Raw genomic sequence first — 20,775 nt, forward strand, 5'->3', positions numbered from 1 at the left:
CTGACCAATACTTATTGTGTATGCAATGTTTGAAAAGATACCCAGTGAATTTAGATTGTACAGATCAAATGAACCTGACCAATTAGAGGTCTGTTAATCAAAACCTTTAGAAGATTTTCCAAGTACTGGATATTCATGTGTAAATAATAAATAAGTGGGGAGCTGTTGACAGGTAAGGTAACGGGAGTACCTAATTAGTCATGTGGATATGTCAACTTTTGTGAAACCTTCATTATCTTGCAACTGGAGTAGACTGCTGCAACATTCATGGACTCAGGGACTTGGGCTATATTTTTTTCTGTGTGACTAGTTTACTTAATTATTATATGTGCCTTGTGCGGTGTGTGACTATTGATACAGTGCTTTGTCCCTTCGCCCCAGAGTAACAATGCTTTGTTTGACTATATTCATGGGCTTGCTTCTCTTGTCCTCAAGCTGAATAAACAGCTTGAGTCCTTTCGTTCTTTTAACATACAAGTTGTCAGCATGTATCTCCAACCCAACCCGTCTGTCAGTACATCAAATCCACGACACTGGACGGTGGCTCTGGTATCAGACCACTGATTATGCTAGGTGTAGGTTTTAACAGAAGTGTTCAATGCCTGCTATAACTCTGGAAAGCTGTGGAAACCTGAAAGAGTGGTGGAAATGGCATTAACCCTGTTTTATGGGGATTGGTTTATTTTTCTGCCATAGTGATGGCAGATGAGCAAAACCTCTAGGTAAACTATCCACTTTACATGAAAACTATTTTTGAAGGATGGCACCCGGATTCGACCTTGAACCTAAATATTCCATTGTAAATTTAATAACATCAAACAGTGTCCTAAAGTGAGAGGAGCATCACTTGGTTTGATAAACTTCATCAACTGAGTCATGGTGAGAGCATGTGCCATCATTCTCATCTCGTGATGAGGAGCTTAAAGCTTGAATTCTGGTAAATCTCTACTAGAGGAGTATGAGAAGGGATGGATTAAGAAAGGATACTTGTCCATCACACTGCTTCTTCTGAGGCTTTTTCTGTCAGAATGAACACAAAGTATTTTGTTCTGACTTATTATCACAGCAACCAAACTATATCTAACAAAACTGTAGAACATAGTCTTGGCTACAATACTGTTGGTTCAAATGTTCATTTCAGTTTGATACACTGTATAAAGAGGAGAAGTAATTCTTTCCACAATCTTAAAATTCTTGATTGGTTAACCCATAATGGTTTGTGGTGATATTGATCTCCCTTTGGTGACAATACTAACTCTCAAAACCTACTTTTGAGTGGTAGAGTTGTTATACTACTAATTATGGTGATTGGAAATGTTAAATTCCCCCAACTTCAATGAATCTTTGACCCATGAATACTGAAAGGGTTTGAGAACTTGAGAGCACGTGATGGTGGCAGGAGTGAACCGCCTCACAAACTACTCACCCACCTGTGATATCAGCCACTTTGCACACATCTGTAGAAGGACTGTAATTCCCAAAGTTGATTCATTAACCACCTCAGAATTTGTAAAAATGGAGTGGAAGCAAATCATCTTTGATCTTAAGGGGTGGCCTACAAAGAGGAGAAGAAGAAAGACCATAGTGACAGCATTGCCACAGATCACAAGACTCTCTTATGCCATCATCCAGGAACATTAAATATTAAAAGAGCTTCTCCACAGTCAGTATAACTAAATCACAACTAAAGCAATATTCCCTAGAGTCCACTCACTTCAGCACGGATTGAGGATTGAACCTTAGGGTATCTGGAAGACTAACTCAATGTGTAACCTCAGTTGATTTTGGAAGCAGCTACAACTACGTGTTTTTAATAGTTTAAGAATATATTGCCAGCCGGTGGTGCAGTGGCATCTGCACTGGACTTCGGGGTGAGTGGTCACGGGTTTGAATTCGACCGTCTCCTTGCAGTCTATCCACGGGTTGAACGGCAAGCTAGCAACTCTGCATCATAAAACAGACAAATAAAGCTAAAGATTCCCATGGTCTGCTCTTATCAAATTATGGTATTGCTTTGCACTGTTGTAACTGTATGTTATAATTATGTGGTTTTTTGGTCAGTTAGTCTTGGTCTGTCTTGTGTTTATGTGATATCATACTGGAGGAACATTGAATTTCCCCTTGGGGATGAATAAAGTATCTATCTATCTATCTATCTATTGCCACCCAATGCACCAGTGAGGCATGGGAGGATATTACATATGTTATATAGAGGGATATATTAATATACTGAGATCATATGCACTAGATGTACAGATTGAAAATATTTGGGTTCAGCAAGTGGTTTATACATTATTAATTTAGCATCTTTGAAGCTACGTTCAATAAACTAATAAACTTCAATTTGGTTGATGAGCTAAAAGCTTCATAATGTCTATTAGTTTAAAGATTAAACTACATTTAGATTTTGCTCTATTTTGATTTTCTTTAGTTTAAATTGTTGGATTCAACTGCAAGGTCCAAGATTCATTTATTATCAAAGAATGGATAAATTATACAACCTTCAGATTTGCTTGCCCACAGGTAGCCACAAAGCAAGAAACCTGACAAACTGCAATTAAAGAGACAGAATGAATATTAAAAAATAAAAGACCAACACTCAATGTGCAAGAGAAAGGAAAAATATTTTCAAATCATGGAAATAATTGAGGCGAACAACAACAGTGCTCCAAACCAAAATTGAGTCCTCAGATCTGAAGCCCAAAGAAGGCCCAAAGTCTTGCTTATCTGTTCATCATATTAGTAGACACAGAGCACAGCAGCTGGGGCAGTCTTCGTAGCCTCAGCACCGTGTTGATGACCGTCATGGAGAACGAGCAAAATCGGCTCTTGCCTCAGATCCTGACACCCTGTCATTTCAGTCTGTCTGGGCCGGCGTTTAACTTGATCCAACAGCGGTACAGCAAAAGGCTCCATACCCTGAAGAGAGGAGTGAAGATCATGGACAGTGAGCAAAATTGGCTGTTGCCTCCAATCTGGGCTGGCTTTTAAATGGTCTAAGCAGCGGATCATACCTCGCACTAGGAGCCGGGCACTTGAAGGACACAGGGCCTAGATGATGCCCCCCCAGCGACTCGCTCTGGGCCCAGGTTCTTTTGCCCAGCCCAAAGCTGCTCTCAGACTCTTCACATCAGCTCAGCCCAGATCCTGCAACGCATCAACTCGGCTCATCCCCCAAACTCACCTTGCCATTGCTTGCCCCTTCATTGTCTGCATCAATAATTTAACACAACTTTGGTGATGTTTTCAGTCAGACTTATTAGCTTTTTGACCAGCAGAAGCTGTTGCATGCATTCAATAGTGCTTGCTTTAATGGGCAATTTTGGAAGCCTTTATTCTTCATTAGCTCTGACGGAGAGATGAGACTTTACTGCATCCATAAAAAAAGGTTATTTTTCAATAGGAAAGGTATTTTTGTGGGATAATCATAATATCCTCTGTGACATGCAGAGCTGTAAACCTTATTTGGAGGCAATATAGCGCCATCTGTTGGGATTTCATAGTAACATGGCAATTATTAGCTTTTCCTGGACACAAGTAAATATAATGCTGCTAAGAAGTCACTGGGTCAGGTACCAAATTTAAAGGCAAAAGGATAATTTGTAGTCAAGAATATGGACAGAGGGTTTGGCCAAATTGGAGTATGTTTATCTTCCATCACTAGGAAGACACAAAAACAAACTTAGAAGTTTGTATAGATTCGGCACGTCATCAAAAACTTTGACCAATTTCTATCAGTGCACAGTGGAGAGTATCCTGACTGGTTGCATTACAGCCCAGTATGGAAACACCAATGCCCAGGAATGGAAAAGACTACAGAAAGTAGTGGATACTGCCAATGCCCTCCCACCACTGAGTACATTGACATAGAATGCTGCTACAAGAAGTAGAATCCATCATGAAAGACCCCCACCATCCAGATCATGCTCACTACTGCCATCAGGCAGGAGTCCTGGGTCCCACACACCAGGGTCAGAACGGTTATTACCCTTTTACCATCAGATTCCTGAACTAGTATAGATAACTTCACTCACCACAACTCTGAGCTGATTTTACAAACTACAGACTCACTTTCAATGACTCCTTACTACCTTTTTTTCTGCAGTTTTATAAGTTATCTTTGATTTGCACAGTTTGTCTTAATTTGCTCATTGCTTGTTTGTCAGTCTTTATCAGAATCAAATTTAATAAGATCAGCATATACCATGTAATTTGTTAACTTTACAGCAGCAGTACAAGAAATACATGATAAATATAGAGAAAAAAGCTGAGTTATATTAAGTATATATATGTCTATTAAATAGTTAAGTTAAATAAGTAGTGCTAAAAAACAGAAATAAAAAAAGTAGTGAGGTAGTGTTCATGGGTTCAATGTCCATTTAGATATAAAATGTCAGAGGGGTAGAAGCTGTTCCTGAATCACTGAGTGTGTGCCTTCAGGCTTCTGTACCTCCTTCCCGATGGTAACAGTGTGAAGAAGGCAAATCCTGGATAGGGATTCTTAATGATGGAGGTCACCTTCCTAAGGCTCCATCCTTGAAGATGTCTTGGATATTATGGAGGCTAGTACCCATGATGGAGCTGACTATTTTTACAAGCTTCTGCAGCTTATTTCAATCTTATGTAGTAGCCCCCACCCCCCCAACCCAGACTGTGATGCTGACAATCAGAATGCTCTCTACTGTACATCTGTACAAGTTTTGAAGTGTTTTAGTTTATGTGTAGTTTTCATAAATTCTATTGTATTTCTTTATTTTTCTTGTAAATGTCTGTAGAAAAGCAAATCTCGAAGTATATAGCAACATATATGTACTTTGATAATAAATTTACTTTGAATTTATAAGCTGTCAGTAGCTCAGAATTGATGTTGCAGCCTAACCTGCTAGGAAGCAACAGAAAGTGACAAAAAGTATTTTGTTAAAAGAAAAAAGCAAGCTACACATCACAACATGGTACTGGACATTGATTTGAACTGGTGATATTACTGTTACGTGTGGATTTGCTTGGAGCAAAGGATTGCTTTTCAGAAACATTGTCGGTGAAAGAGGTTACATGGTAAGGCTTGAGAAAGATGATCTTGGATTCATCTTCTGGAGTGGGCTGCTAAAGCTGATGTGACCAGATTCTAAAGGGGTATAACCCCATTAAGATAGCTTATAGTAGGCATGCAACCTAGTGATAAGAAACCCCATACATATTTATCATCTGTGTGTGTTGGAGGGCAGAGCCAATAAAACCACCCCAGTAGGTGTAAATTGCGAAATGAATTGAAGCATTGGGTGGAGTAATTTGCTTACTATCTTAGTCACCACAGCAGGAGGTCCACTAATAAATCCAAGCCAATCAATCAGATACCGAAAGGGGTTTTCAAAGCCTACAAAATTATTGCTACTCTCCATCCATTGCATCACTGGACCGATACACGTTTTCAGTAGATGTCAGGTGAATGGAGAGACATTTCAGTATGTATCTGAACAAACTGAAGATGTTGATTGCAGTATGTAACTTGAAAGGTCTGAGGGTGTGCTGATCTCAATTTGAGATATAGGACAGAGACTGAGACAAAGGGACACATCTGGAAAATAGCTTCAAGTTCTGTAAGGCCTTGTCATTCAGAAACAGAGCTATTATCACTAACATACACGACTTAAACTTTGTTCATTTGCCCGGCAGCAGTACTTTGCAAAGACATAAAATAGTACAAATTATAAAAATAACTAAAAGAAGAATGTTGGGATTAAAAAAATAATGTTGTCCAAAGTGTTGGATTAAAATCGAGAATACTAGGACACCTCTTTGGAGGGAGAATTGCTTTTGATATCTTGTAGATATTGCACTGGAGGTGGTGAATATAGAGGTTGGATAGAAAATGTGCTGAAATGTTATAATGAACGCTCATCAGTTTTGTCTCTGTTATAATTAATGTTGAAATTGGAACAGAAACAAATATAAAAGGATGGAACGAATCAAGGATCGTCACATGGAAATACAATGGTTTTAAGCATCGAGTCAAGTTGTTTTGTCAATACAAAGGGTGAACTCACCGAAAGTTTACTCAGAAAAAGTCTTACAACATGACTCACCATGAAATCACAGAAAATTGTTATGAGTAGTATATTAAAAGAAAGAATGGGCCATGGGTAACAGCCTTGAACAAAGTTAATGACAACTACTTTGCAGTTTATAAAGTGCATTTCAATCTGCAGGGTATCTCTAATTAATTTACAGCCAATGAAATACTATGGAAATACACTGTTATGTAGCAGGAATGTTTTCAAAATGCTCAAAATAACAATGTGATAATTACAGGATAATTTAAGGATTGTTGAGGGACAAACATTGCTGAAAGCACCAGTGAGAACTAGAGTACCTTGCTATTCTTCACATAATTTTTGCATCCATCAGAGAAAACATAGACAAAATAAAAAGGTACAGCTCAGAAATGGGTCCTTCAGCCCTTCATGTCTGTGCTGACCATAATATATTAAACTGATCTCACCTGCCTGTAGATGGTCCATATTCTTCGGTTCCCGTTCATGTGTCTAAGTGCCTTCTGGAGTATGTTTAGTTTAGTGTTTCATCCAGAAACATAATTTCCAACACTGAGCAGAACACTCTCAGTGCTACACTGTAGTGTCTGTGAAGGTTATGTGCTCAAGCCTTTGAAATGGGACTGGAACGTAAAAGCTACTGACTGAAAGATGAAGACAATCAATTGTACCACAGTTGTGAGAATGTACAGTCGGCCCTCCTTATCCGCGGGTTCTTCATGTGCGGATTCAACTAACTGCGGATCAGGAAAACACGCAAGTTCTCTCTCCAGCACTCGTTGTTTGAGCATGTACAGACTATTTTTTTCTTGTCATTATTCCCTAAACAATACAGTATAACAACTATTTATGTAGCATTTACATTGTATTAGGTTTTATAAGTAATCTAGAAATGACTTAAAAGTACAAGCATTCCCTGGTTATGAATGAGTTCCGTTCCTGAGTCCGTCTTTAAGTCAGATTTGAAGTCGGAACAGGTACATCCAGTGTTATTTAGCGTCGGTTAGTCAAACATATAGTACATAGTTTACCTTTCTATGCATATAAAACACTTCAGAAACATACGTATTTCAATAATTAAACCACTGCGTTGCTTAGTAATAATTGTAGCTTTCATCGGGACAGGGCCTTTCACATGCTCCATTAAAATCGTTCCGATCGTTGACCGACTGTAGCCTAACGCTTTTCCAATGACTGATGGCATTTCACCTCTTTCTGATCGCTTTATTACTTCCACCTTACTTTCAATCGTGATCGTCATTATTTTCGTGAACAGAAACACTGCGGATTCAGAGCTTCACTGCCGGGTCCTAATGTCCACCGCACTGAGACATGTTAAATAAAGTCCAGGGTTCTGCTGGGTCCTAAAGACCACCGCACAAAGACAGGTTAAATAAGGGACTTGTGCATCCGCGTTTTGGTATCCACGGGGAGTCTCGAAACCAATCCCCCACGGATAAGGAGGGCCGACTGTACTTCCCTCCGGTAATGTATTGTAGCTCCAAGACAGGAGCCCAGGAGAAGAGATCCTAGCTTTGTTTTTACTTTAAATGAGGCATGATGTGGTGTGTGCGGTGACATGATGACGTATATCACATACTGTTATATACTGTATCACCCATAATGAATTATTAAACAAACAGAATGCTTAGTCAAGCAATATATTTACAATATTGCTGAAATATTAAACACACAGCACCTTCATTGCGGGATTACACATTAATCCATTTAATGCCCCTTTCAGGATTTAGGGATACAACTCAAGATATATTATCTGCTAAATATAAGTCAACTATTTCAACAGTATAAATCCTGCAAACGGGGGGTGGGTCCATGTACATTGTGTTTCTTATGAATGATTTATGCCAACGACCTATTCACCCAGAGAAAGCAAAGAGCAGAGTGAACAGATAAAACCTTGTTTGACTTGCGAATGCAAAACCATTCTGAAAGTGATTTATGTGATTCACTCATTTTCTCTCCTAACGAGTAGAGGTAAGAGATTAAATATAAGTATAAGGAAACAAGACAAACTGGAATTCTTTCCAAGTATTGGCTATAGTTGTTGACCAGTTAGAATACAAATTGGTAAATTGCATAGATTGTTCCATGGGCCTTAATTTCATTCAAACCTTGAATGATTATGTAGATGAAGAAGAGGTTAACTGTATGTGTGACTGGTGAGTATTAGCCTGGGTACCATTAAATTTTAACTCAAGAATGCTTTTGGAAGTGCAGAACAGCCAGATTTCCGACTGAAAATCAGTAACATTTAATAACCTGGTGTGGTGCAACTCCATCTGTGGTGGCTGTAGATATAGTTGATCCATTACCATTTTTTTCCCATGGGGGTGGGGGAAATGTCCAGTACATACATCATATTTGATGGCAATGGGAAAGAACTTATACCTAACACCAAATTGCATGCTAATTTACATGTTGATTGGCCCATGATCCTTTGACTAGAATCACTACCCATTGTCCAACCCTTGTCTCAGTTTGATTCCATGCATCTACCTCAGCTACTTCACTGGTACTCCACATCCCACAGTCCACTGTGTGGTCTGGATTGCTCTCGGGCAAGGCAATGCAGATGCCTTGGTCCCAAAATCATTCCGATGGTCTTTGACAAATTGCAAATGTGGGGTATGGATCTTGCAGCTCTAAAACTTGCAGTAGATTTTCAATATTCAAAGATATTTATTTAAGAAACACGAATATAAACATAATTTATTTAAAGTGATAAGTTCAAGTTTTTTTTTACTTTTCCCTTTATCTTCTCAACATTTCCTTATAAAAACCACTGAAATCAGATGTGAGCTAAATTTGGTACCAAGTCCGAGAGTGGATTTTTCCTAAGTAATATAGATTTCCAGTTAGGCTGGGGCCTACCGCTGGCATAAAATAAATTTGCTGTCAGCAAAAGTCAGCAGTATCCGGCCCATTGAATCTAACAAAGATACTGCAGTTACGAAAAGATGCACTTCGGAAGTTGCTGATTGCTGTGCAGGTGAAGGACCATGCCGTTTTTAGATAAAGAAAGATAGACACTTTATTGATCCCAAAGGAAATTACAGTGTCACAATCAGCATTACAAGTGCACTGATACACAAATATTGGAAGAGAACACTAGTGCCAAGCCTGCAGTTATGATTTTCAATTTCATTACTGATATTGAAGCCATTCTGGGCAAGGAAATTGTCCTGTCTCATGCTCATCAGAAACTTGACTGGGGACTTAAGAGAGACTTCAATACCTTTTCTTTACTTTTGGGGCAAAAAGATTGTTACAATTCACTTAAAACCCTTATTAATATTAATATTCAGGTTGATAGGCAGCCCAGTTCAATGAAGGTAATTATAGCATTAGTTGGGTTAGTAAAAGGAAACTGCTTAGGGAAACGTGATCCTCTGCTTTTAACTAACTATTCTGTCACCTCTTGATTTTGTGATAAAAAGCTTCTAAGTTATTACCTTTTGCAACATTATCCGGTTTTTCTGCTGGATCAAAGACGATATTCCAGCTTAGTAAAGATACAGTTGTAGCATGAATTATTGTGTGAGGCTCTCAGAACCACATTATGCTCAGAATCAGTTTTCACCTCCTCTCGTTCTGTTTCCTTTCCTATGCACAGAACCTGCATTCTATTTTGGAGACACCGATTACCAAGTTGATGAGAGTGCTGGCCATGTGGAGGTGCGTGTCTGGAGAACAGGAACTGACCTATCAAAGACTGCAACGGTTACTGTGCGTTCCCGCAAAACAGAACCAACATCAGCTGAAAGTACGTGAATATTCAAATCCAAAGCAAGACTGTTCCATGTTGCTTGCAGGTTGAGTTTTTACGTGATGTTAGAATTTTGTTATTTGGGAAGTTTCTCCCCCAAAGCCTCATATCAGATGCTTTGTCTCACCCAAGAGGTTATTCTTCACTTACAAGATTGGACAGGTGACTTAACAAGGATGTCAAGTCAGGTCCTTTATTCATCTGAGAGCAACTTTTGCTCCTTGCCATGGAGGTCACTGAATAGGAGAGATAGGTAGAGGCAGAGGAACATTGACCAGGACCTGTGGACCAAATAGCCTTTTTGTCCTGTAAACAATTTGTAATATATTTTTTAGTTTTTTTGTGGGGGGGCAATTCATAGCCTAAGGCCATTAAGATCAATTAAAGAAAGCAACACACATAAAATGCTGGAGAAATTTGGCAGGCCAGGCAGAATCTATCGAAAAGAGTAAGCAGTCAACGTTTGGGCCAAGACCCTTCATCAGAACAGGAAAGAGAAAGAGAAGACTTGGTTCTCCCCTTCCTCTCCAGTCCTGTTGAAGAGTTTTGGCCTGAAACATTGACTATTTACTCTTTTCTATGATGCTGCCTGGCCTACTGAGTTACTCCAGCATTTTGAGTGTGTTGCTTTGAATTTCTAGCATCTGCAGATTTTCTCGTGTTTGTCTATTGGAGGTTAATTGTGGAATGAATATCACTCACAGATGTGTAAACTTAACTCACTTGGTAATCTTTTTGTTGTTACTCCAACAACATGCAAAACATCAGCAACCAAAATACTCATCTTTGACCAAAGTGAAACCATGCATTATTCAGAACAAAATACACTATGATGTTTAGCGGCTTTCTCCTCTGCTTCTAACTGAGGTTTAATAGAAGACTGGAATGGGGATCTACATTTCCGTGTTCAGCAATTCAGCAAATTGAACACAAAATTAGAAACCACCAGGGGAATCAGTTGTTAATAAACAAGCAGAATGCTCATGTATATGAGAAATATATTTTAAGATAAATGCAAGTTGGTGCACTCTAAAAGGGCAGAAGTACCAATACCAAGCTTTCCTTGTAAAGTAAGAATCTATATGGATAGAAGAGCTGAGAGAACTAAGGCTACAGCTTTGAGAATTGTTAAAATTATCAGTGTGGATTAACAAGCCAAAAAAAAACTGGAAAGTAAGTATAGTGAACCTCAGAAACAGAATTCCTGAAGTACAGTCCTGACAGTGTCAGGAAGAAAACATTTCCACCAGCTTTTGCTCCTTCAAAGCCTTTCAGGTCACTTTTGGCAGGACCCTGTACTTATCACTTGAACCCTTTTTATGGCATACTACTTGACTTCCAGGAGAGAAAGATATGCAAGATCAGTCCTCCACCTGTAGTGGCGATGCCTAAGGACAGTCATTGGACATTTGGGGTTGCAGGATCTGGCTTGTTGCTTCTACTTGTGGGGGAGTCTAAACCTGGAGATGTAAATACATTTGCAACAATAAGTTCAAGGAAATTCCAGAACTTAGGGTCCAGGCAACAGAAGGTGATACTGGAGCTCTGCAAACTGAAGATGTACAAGAGGCCAGAATTAGAACAGATTAGAGAACTTGGAATCAAGATGAAGAGGATCAAGGTTGTGCTCAACGTAATCTTGCACACTTCTTCTCAATTGTGTTAACCATTTAAGTTTATCATAAGAAAAGTAAAGTCCCAGAGAGGGGCTTGATCCCTCAACTCTGGGTTTCTCAATCTGAGTTTCGCAAGAAGTCGCTAGGGGTTCCACAAAAGATCGTGATTGAAAAAAATAAACATCGTTTTCTGAACTTTGAACGACGCCGCTGTTAGCGCTTGCATCGGTGGGCGGTGACAGAGCAGCCCTGTAAGCAATTTTGTTTGAGGTGTCTCAGCCCAGTCTCACAGTGCATAATAGGCCATGTTTATTCTCTGTTTTTGACATGAAATAGGGGAGGCCATTGATAATTGGTGAGTTGCATGGAGAAAAGGACGGTAGGCTTATAATTGGTGAGCACTGTATTGCATAGAGGGGAGGACGGTAGGCTGATAATTGGTGAGTGCTGTTTTGTACAGAGGGGAGGATGGTAGGCTGATAGGAAGCATGAAGTCCATTTTACGAGTATTGAATAGACTCTCCCAACTTAGGCTGTGACATCCCTCCCAATTTCCCCTTATGCACCGCCGACTGACTTATGGAAGCAAACTAACTCTACCAGTCTACCAGTGCAGCAGAAAATTGGAGGGAAATTTTCATTCTAAAGAAGGAATTTTTACACACCACAAGTTATGCTGCCCTACTGCTTTGCTATTGTTGTAAACATTACAAAAGATGGATTGTGTCGGTTAGAGTGAATTATGTTGAGAAGTGTTTGTATTTTTTGCAGTTTTCTCATTTAGTTATTTATTTAGATGTTCTTTTTTGTTTTTTTGTTAACCCCTGTTCCATTGTGCCCGGTCTGTGGCAAACAACCTACAAATGTAACAACGGCTCCAGCCACATTGAAAAACACTTTAACCACAAATCACACCCATAAGACACGTAAAAGTGCCGATCATTTTAAATGGCTATTGGAATCTCAAAACACACAGTAAAGCTTTTAATTAAAATCCATTTACAAACTTTATTTAAATTAAATCTGCTGAGCTTACCTTTAGAAAAATTAAGTCCCATTTTGGCTTAAGCCAGTTATTTAACAGAAATTTATTATGTTTGCCTTATGAGTTCTTAAAATTTATAGAAGAGAAAGAAAGCTTAATTTCAGGAAAGGTAAGCTAACTTAGCTACCTATTTTTTCAAGAAAGGTTGGTTAAAAATTCATTCTCTTACTCAAAAGAGCATTGACAATTATTTTTAGATTATTATAACTACAACTTACTGATCACGCTAACGTACTGTGAGTTGTAGGTATAATACTTTTTATGCAGGGGTTCACTGAGACCTGAAAATTATTTCAAGGGTTCCTCCAGGGCAAAAAAGGTTGAGAAAGGCTGCTTCAACGTGTCTAGAGCTGAGTGCCACCAATTTTGCCAGGTGATATTTAGCATATACCATTCTCATATAAGGCTTCGTGAACAGCATCTGTGTATCACTACATGTGAACAAATTGATCCATTTCATTTTCTTCACAAGCTGGAATCGATTACGTTGGAATCAGCCGAAATTTGGACTTTGCCCCAGGTGTCACAATGCAGACGTTGCGTGTCACCATTTTGGATGACTTAGGACAACCTGTCCTCGAGGGACCTGAAACTTTTGAACTGGTGCTCCGTATGCCAATGAACGCTGCGCTTGGTGAGCCCAGCAGGACATTGGTCACCATTAATGATTCAACATCTGACTGTAAGTACTGAGGCACAGAATCAAAAGACAGTCTTCTTGCTGATTTTCTCAGTTGAATAATCCAGTTCTTCACACTTTAAAGGAAGTGTCTGCTTCTCTTTTTGTGTCTTTTAGTGCCCAAGGTGCAATTCAAGCAACCTCAGTATATACAAAACGAAACGGCTGGTCGTGTCACAGCTGTGGTGTACCGTAGTGGTGACATCAGTTATAAGTCCACCGTGCGCTGTTACACCCGCCAGGGAACCGCTGAGGTTATGAGTGATTATGAAGAAAGGCCAAACACAGATGACTCTATTGTTACTTTCCTACCTGGTAAGTAATCAGCAATAACAGAGTAGGTTCATGAGAATTCCTTGGCATGCAACATACACCTTGAACCAATGGGAGTAACTTCATTCAACTTCACTTGCTCCATCACTGAACTGTTCCCACAACTTATGGACTTACTTTTCAAGGACTCTTCATCTTACATTCTCTATATTTACTGCTTATTTCCGTATTTTTGTCCTCTTATGTATTTGCACTGTTTGCTGTCTTTGCACGTTGGTTGTTTTTCTGCCCCGCTGGGTATAATCTTCTATTGATTCTATTATGGTCTTGGATTTACTGAGTGTACCCAGAGGAAAAAGAATCTCAGAGCTGTATGTGGTGATATATATGTACTTTGATAATAAATTTACTTGGACTTTTAGCAGTTGGTGTTCCAATGCAGACTTTACATTGTGCATCTGATGATAGTTACTGGAGAGGCCCTGTGTTTGCAGCATCAGTCTTTCAGAGGTAGACTCCAGCATGACGTTCACCTTCATTGTGGTGGGGTGGCAGAAGAGGAACATGAGAGGGATTGAGTGCTAGGGCAATGTCAGCTGAGAAATAAAGATGCAGCCATGATTTCTGAAACATCACGTAGGGGAGGCAGTTCCCCTGATTTCACCAAGAAACTGTAAGCAACCACTTGATACTGAAGTCTTCAGTGGTTTAACTGACTCCTTTGACACTGCATTGGTTTCACTGATACACGTACAGCAGGAAATGAGTAATGGGTGGAAGGAGGCCTAGAATTGCAAAGATGGGGCAGAGGTGGTAGGAGAAATTAGTAGCCATGGATTGGTAGAGTGGACTCTAAAGGAGAGACCCGAGGAGTGTTGGGTGAGGGTTCAGAAAGACATTTGAGGCTACGGATTGGTAGCTGGGATTTGGTGTCATTGATTTTCTGTACTCAGTGTTATTGCATTTCAGTAGGAAATGAGATCTTGGGTCACAAATCAGGGGTGATGTGAAACTCTGACCATGGGTTGGTGGCTGAGTGAATGTTGTCGCTTGAAGGAAACTAACTAGTGATGGTTACCTTTAAGAAATGTGGAAATGGTTCACCTTCTCTGCGCATGTCATATGAACTAAAATTCATGAGTTTGGGCCGGTAGTGTATTGAATGTCACCCCAGAGGCCAGACTCATGGATGTTAGTACAGTCGGCCCTCCTTTTCCGCGGATTCCGCGTGCGCGGATTCAACCAACCACGCTTCGGGAAAACCCGGAAGTTCTCTCTCCAGCACTCATTGTTTGAGCATGTACAGACTATTTTTTCTTGTCATTTTTCCCTAAATAATACAGTATAACAACTATTCCTGAGTCCGTCTTTAAGTCGGATTTGAAGTCGGAACAGGTACATCCGATATTATTTAGCATCAGTCAGTCAAATGTTTTTCTTAGTATATAGTACATATTTTACCTTTCTATGTATATAAAACACTTAAGAAACATATGTATTTCAATAATTAAACCTCTGCATTGCTTAGTAATAATTGTAGCTTTCATTGGGGCAGGGCCTTTCACATTATCCATTAAAATTGTTCCGATCATTGACTGACGTAGCCGAACGCTTTTCCAATGACTGATGGCATTTCACCTCTTTCGGATCGCTTTATTACTTCCACCTTATTTTCAATCGTGATCGTCATTATTTTCGTGAACAGAAACACCACGGATTCAGAGCTGCACTGCAAGGTTCTAATGTCCACCGCACTGAGACATGTTAAATAAAGTCCGGGGTTCCGCTGGGTCCTAAAGACCACCACATGGAGTCAGGTTAAATAAGGGACTTGAGCATCCATGTTTTTTGGTTTCCGTGGGGGGTCTTGGAACCAATCCCCCGTGGATAAGGAGGGCCGACTGTAATCCAATTATCAGCATTTTTCCTTTGCTGGAGAATTTCATTTGACTTAAAATGTTTCCAGTTGTCACCTGCAGCTTATCCTGAGGCTGTGCTCTTCTAATACATTGGGCCAAATTGAGTTGACGTGACTGTGGTTCCAAGGCCTTGTATTATATAAGAACTAGAAGCAGGTGTAGGCCATTCCTGGTGGCAGCCCTTGTCCGGCATCACGTAACTCATCCTCTTTCATTTCCTTCAAATTCTTGTCAAATGTGTTCATACTTACACTATTAGCAATTCAGAAATATATTTTAGCATTTTGTATTCAACTTCTTGTAGACCTAGTTATTGCACTCATTGCTCATTTCAGTTTTCTGCCCTGTTTAAGTTGCTGTCCTCTGACTGCACTCCTTGCCCACCTGTATGTCTGAAAATACTAAGGCTGTGATGTTGACCAGTGGTTTGCTAAGTGACGGCATAATTATTTCCTGGGATTTCAAGTAGTGATGTTTGGTACCTAGGAGAGACTGAGAAGCCCTGCACCGTAATTCTAGTAGATGATGCTGTCTATGAAGAGGTGGAGGAGTTCCGGTTGGTACTAGGCACAGCCAAAAGTGAATCACCATTTGGAGGATCAGTAGGAGAACAGAATGAAACCCTCATCAAGATCAAGGATGAAGGAGACAGTAGGTATCTGATGCATTGAATTTGAGCTCTATTTTTGAAAGAAATTTGGTGACCAATACACACCTTTATTTTCAATAGAACCAACAATAAAGTTTTCTGAAACTAAGTACAGCATCCAAGAGCCTCAAACGCCTGGGGAACTGGCAATCGTGACAATCCCTGTGCTGCGACTGGGTGATACATCAAAGGTTTCCATTGTACGAGTTCACACCAAGGATGGATCAGCTACTTCGGGTGAAGACTACAATCCATTATCAGAAGGTCAGAGACATAAATTACCTGCTCACCTTGCAATCTGCACTGAGAGTCCATATGTAACATTTAAAGTTTAAACATTGCACAAATAGTTTACTAGATTGGATTTGAAACAGATAAATATTGGAAAATAGAAGCAATAATAGGCCATTTTGCCCTGAGAGCTTGCTTCATTATTCACTACAATCATGGTTGAGCAGTCTAATTTAGTACCCCATTCCAGCTTTCTGCCCATATCCCTTGATCCTTCTAGCCACTAGAGCAATACTTAACAACTTCTTGAGTATATTTTATTATTTAGCTTCAATTGCTTTCAATGGTAGCAAATTCTACAGGTTTGCTACTTCCTGTGTGAAGAAATTTCTGCTCACATCAGTTTTAAATGGGTTGCAAAATGCCCAATCTGATCTCTGCTTCCCCACCCCCTGGACCCAGCCTACTTCTCCAACTTGCTGCCCGATGTCTTTGCTCATCTGCACTTTTTCTTGATATAGGGGCTGGCTGATCTAAACCCATCTGCACCACACCGTTCCACATCCCACCTCCCCAAGACCTGCAGATATACTAACACAAACAAAAAGCCACAAAGCTTCCAGTGAGGCATAACAAGAAGCACTTACCTTACTGTCTTCCCCAAATTTCAGCTAAAGATTGCAAAGGGCTTCAACAGATTTTCTACATCTCTGTCAGGGATGTTTAAGGATGATTAAAATAGACTGAAATAATAAAAATTATTATTATTAATTATTTATTATTAATAATAAAATTATTATTTCCTAAAATATACATAATTAAAACACACTAAACAATAACAAATAATTTTTTAAAATTGAACAATAAATAAGCACTAACTTTGGTAAAGACTCGATGACTCCTTTCAAATATTTGGTTTGACATTCCTGCATCAACCCTCCTGTGTATAAAGCTTCCCCATCACTGGACTTGAGGATGAACTCAGCAGTGAAACAGACAGATTATTGTACCTCAATAAATGCTCAAAGGTTGTTGGCCTTCCACACATATCCATGTGTACATAGACTTCCTGAACTGAAATTTTCCTTCAGAACTGCCAACCCTCATATAGTGCAATTCAGCCCAGAAAGAATATTCTTAATTTGAGTGCGTAGCACCTATTTATATTATTAAAAATTAAATTTCAAAAGCGCCAGCATTCTGCTTTTATGTAAACATCACTAATACCTGTTGAGTAAAATTCCAGATTAGTTACAGGTTTATAAACACCAATTGAATTCTCTGACTGTGAGGCCAAAATTAAAATATTAGTGTTAGAAGAATTTCAACTATGTTCCCTTGCATTAAAGTATTCATGAACAATGGGGTTAGAGTCAGTCAGACCTGACAGGAGCATTATTTACATAGATTAATGCAGACTAATACCAGACAGAAGAATGGATGGTATCTCCAATCCATTGTGAAGGAGCTGATTTTTTTGAGGTATTTATTTCAGATCTTGAGTTTAAAGAAGGAGAGACTGAACGAGTAGTACAGATAGAAGTTGTTTATGATGGAGAGCGGGAAATGAGAGAAACATTTACTGTTCACTTGAAGCCAGATGAGAACATGGTGGCAGAAATACAGGTAATACTTTTAGTCCGTGCTTTCTGTATGTGGGTCTACTCTGCTGTATCAGTCGGCAACTCCGTGAGCAATGATTTATTTGTGTTATTAAAGAGGAAAGTAATAATTTTTGACAGATCTCTCTGTCAAAATTAATCTCCCTGCAGTATTTTGTGATGTTTTCTTACATTAATGTAGTTGGAAAGTGTTGGCATCCTGTTGTTGGTATCTTGTCATTTTAACCCTATGTTCACTATGACTTTGTCCATGCATTTATAGTCCTAAGCTTCCAGGTAAATACCTTTCATAGATCAATAATTAATATTGACCTATAAAATTAATATGAGCATTGCAATACTTATGTGTTCTACACAATTGAATTCCTATGTAAAAGGTTTGGCAGAAACTTTTGGAAACGTATTACTTGGATTGAAATTTTCCACCAAAATGCTCTGTGCTTTTGAAGCTTCCGGATGTGAGCACTGTCATCCAGTAGGATGAAATATGCCCAGAATCCTCAGCTATCTTGTTTAATTGTGTGTGATGCATGTACAAAGCAGACCTTCACAACACAGAAGGTCAGCTACAAATGAGGCCTAAGGGGGATCTGCTGAACAGATGACAGACAATGATACCTGGGGCTATAACATCATCACAACTTGGTCATCTAAACATTCATTTCACCCCTTATCTCCTTCAGTCTCCACAACCTACCCCATCAATTGCAAAACTCTCTTAACCCTTCATACCTCAGTCATTGATCACCCCTCCATGATTATCAACTCAATCCTTGATTCCCTTGATCACCAGCCTTTGTCACTTAGCTGTAATCACTGCCCAAATATTGCAGTAGGTTGATTGTGAGCCCTGCTATTGTCATTCCGAAATCACTGGCCCCTTAGTTTTTAATCTCAGCCTTACCCTTATCTAATCATTGAATTGACCCTTACATCCCCCATGAGCCCAGTCTTCATCACCCGTGAACCCATCAGATCATTCATTCCCAATGAGGGTAAACCCAACCCTTGCTCCCACAGCCTGAGGCTGAGCCAGGCCCCTGAGAGTGTCCAGCTTCCAAGAGAGAATCCAGTGCTTACTCCCAGCCATCAGTCACAGCATCAACATATATCCCAATCTTTCCCCAGTTCCTTTCTAATTTTCATCCATGATGCCCTCCTATTCTCTACCTTGATCCAGGCACTTCCAGAACTTGCATCTTTTCTTAACCTTGGCAGAGGAAAGATCTTTCAGCGTACAGCACCCGATCTATCACATTTGACAACTTGCCCCTGCTTATTTTGTTGATTTAAATATTCATTTTATTTTTATTGTGTTTATTATTTTTTGTTCTTGTTAGTCTGACCAAATGCTCTAATGGATTGCAAAAATAATCAATGACAAATATAAGGAAACAACTCCACTGTGTGAATTTTGATCATCTATAAACTGATAGCATATTTAATTCAAAGTTTTGTTTTTGATTATAGCTGGGTAACTGTTTTTCTGTTTTTGCCTTTGTTCCTTCAGATGAACAAAGCTATTGTATATATTGAAGAAATGGACAGCGTGGCTGATGTCACTTTCCCAGCTGTTCCTCAGGTTGTCTCGCTCCTGATGTATGATGACACCACAAGAGCAAAAGAAGCTCCCTATCCACCTACAGGCTACCCTGTCATCTGTGTTACAGTAAGAGTTGTTTAAAACCCACACTGCTGCAAAGTAACCCTTTGACACAGATCTTGTGGTGCAGTGGAAGACAATTTGTTTTTAATTATAACCTGAAGTTATAGGCTGATATTTTCAGTGTGAACTAAACTGCAGGAGAGGTTGGGTGATGAAAGCCTTGTACATTCACACCTGTAGTATAGAGAATAAGCACTTGGTAACTCCAGGCTCAAGAGTTGTGCCTTCACTGTTATAATTGTCTACACTGATCCATCTGATGCCATCTTGGAACTGCAATTAAAATCCCCACCTATAATATTTATATTTATAAACATTTCTGTTGGAAATTGTACAGAAGGAAGACTGCTTTGAGGGAAAACTACTTTGTAGAGGTTAAACGGTATTTCATTGTCTATGTTGAGTTAAGACAACAGTTGTAGAATTGTTGACTCATCAGCCTTGTACATCTTTAGAGCCTTTCTTCCATGTCGCTTTGCCTGTTCAAGTGCTCCTCTGTAGTACTCGGAAAACTCCTCCTCAACCACTCTAGACCTGCCAAGACCTCTAGGTCTTGCTTAAAATAAGACCAGATTATCTTGTGTGCCTTTCTTATTGTTTCACCACCAATACCTGGCTATTTTTGGCTATCTGAAATCAAAAAAGGCACAAGGGTTAAGTCATGGTGAAGGGAGGAAGAAAGTTGAAGGTCTATGTTCAGAGACATAAGAGATTATAGATGCTGAAATCTGGTGCAAAACACAACCTGCTGGCCTGGGTCAAAATGCATCCGTGAAGACAAAGCGATGGTCAACCTTTCGGAGTATATCCTGCCAGAGGATCACATTTAGGCCTGGAGTATGCAATATGTAGATCAGAAAAGATAGTTTAATGTGTGAGGTAAAGTTCAAAGTAAAATTTAAAATTTATTAACAGAGTACATACATGTCACCACATACAACCCTGAGATTCTTTTTCTGCAGGTATACTTAGCAAATCTGTAGAACAGTAACTGTAAACTGTTAACATCAGGAACTATAAACTGTAAACAAACTGTGCAAATGCAGATATAAATAAATAGCAATAAATAACAAGCATGAGGCACTTGTACCTTCTACCTGATGGCAGCAGCGAGAAAAGAGCGTGGCCTGGGTGGTGAGAATCTTTGATGATGGATGCTGCTTTCCTATGGCAACATTCCATGTAAATGCGCTCAGTGATCGGGAGGGTTTTACCCATGATGTACTGGGCTGAATCCA

General features: G+C 39.5%; 1 protein-coding gene across 1 annotated transcript in view; it reads left to right on the plus strand.

Annotated features, from left to right (window-relative positions):
- The window catches only part of frem3 (Fras1 related extracellular matrix 3), a 133,128-nt gene that overhangs the window by 90,108 nt on the left and 22,245 nt on the right, over positions 1–20,775 (plus strand). The window contains exons 7-13 of the mRNA XM_073042970.1: positions 9,685–9,834; positions 12,971–13,180; positions 13,295–13,492; positions 15,856–16,020; positions 16,100–16,282; positions 17,745–17,875; positions 19,382–19,540. Of these exons, the coding sequence (XP_072899071.1) occupies positions 9,685–9,834; positions 12,971–13,180; positions 13,295–13,492; positions 15,856–16,020; positions 16,100–16,282; positions 17,745–17,875; positions 19,382–19,540 (1,196 nt within the window). The remainder of the gene's footprint in view (positions 1–9,684; positions 9,835–12,970; positions 13,181–13,294; positions 13,493–15,855; positions 16,021–16,099; positions 16,283–17,744; positions 17,876–19,381; positions 19,541–20,775) is intronic.

The sequence above is a fragment of the Hemitrygon akajei genome, chromosome 4 (genome assembly GCF_048418815.1).
Source record: "Hemitrygon akajei chromosome 4, sHemAka1.3, whole genome shotgun sequence".
In the NCBI taxonomy this organism is placed as follows: domain Eukaryota; kingdom Metazoa; phylum Chordata; class Chondrichthyes; order Myliobatiformes; family Dasyatidae; genus Hemitrygon; species Hemitrygon akajei.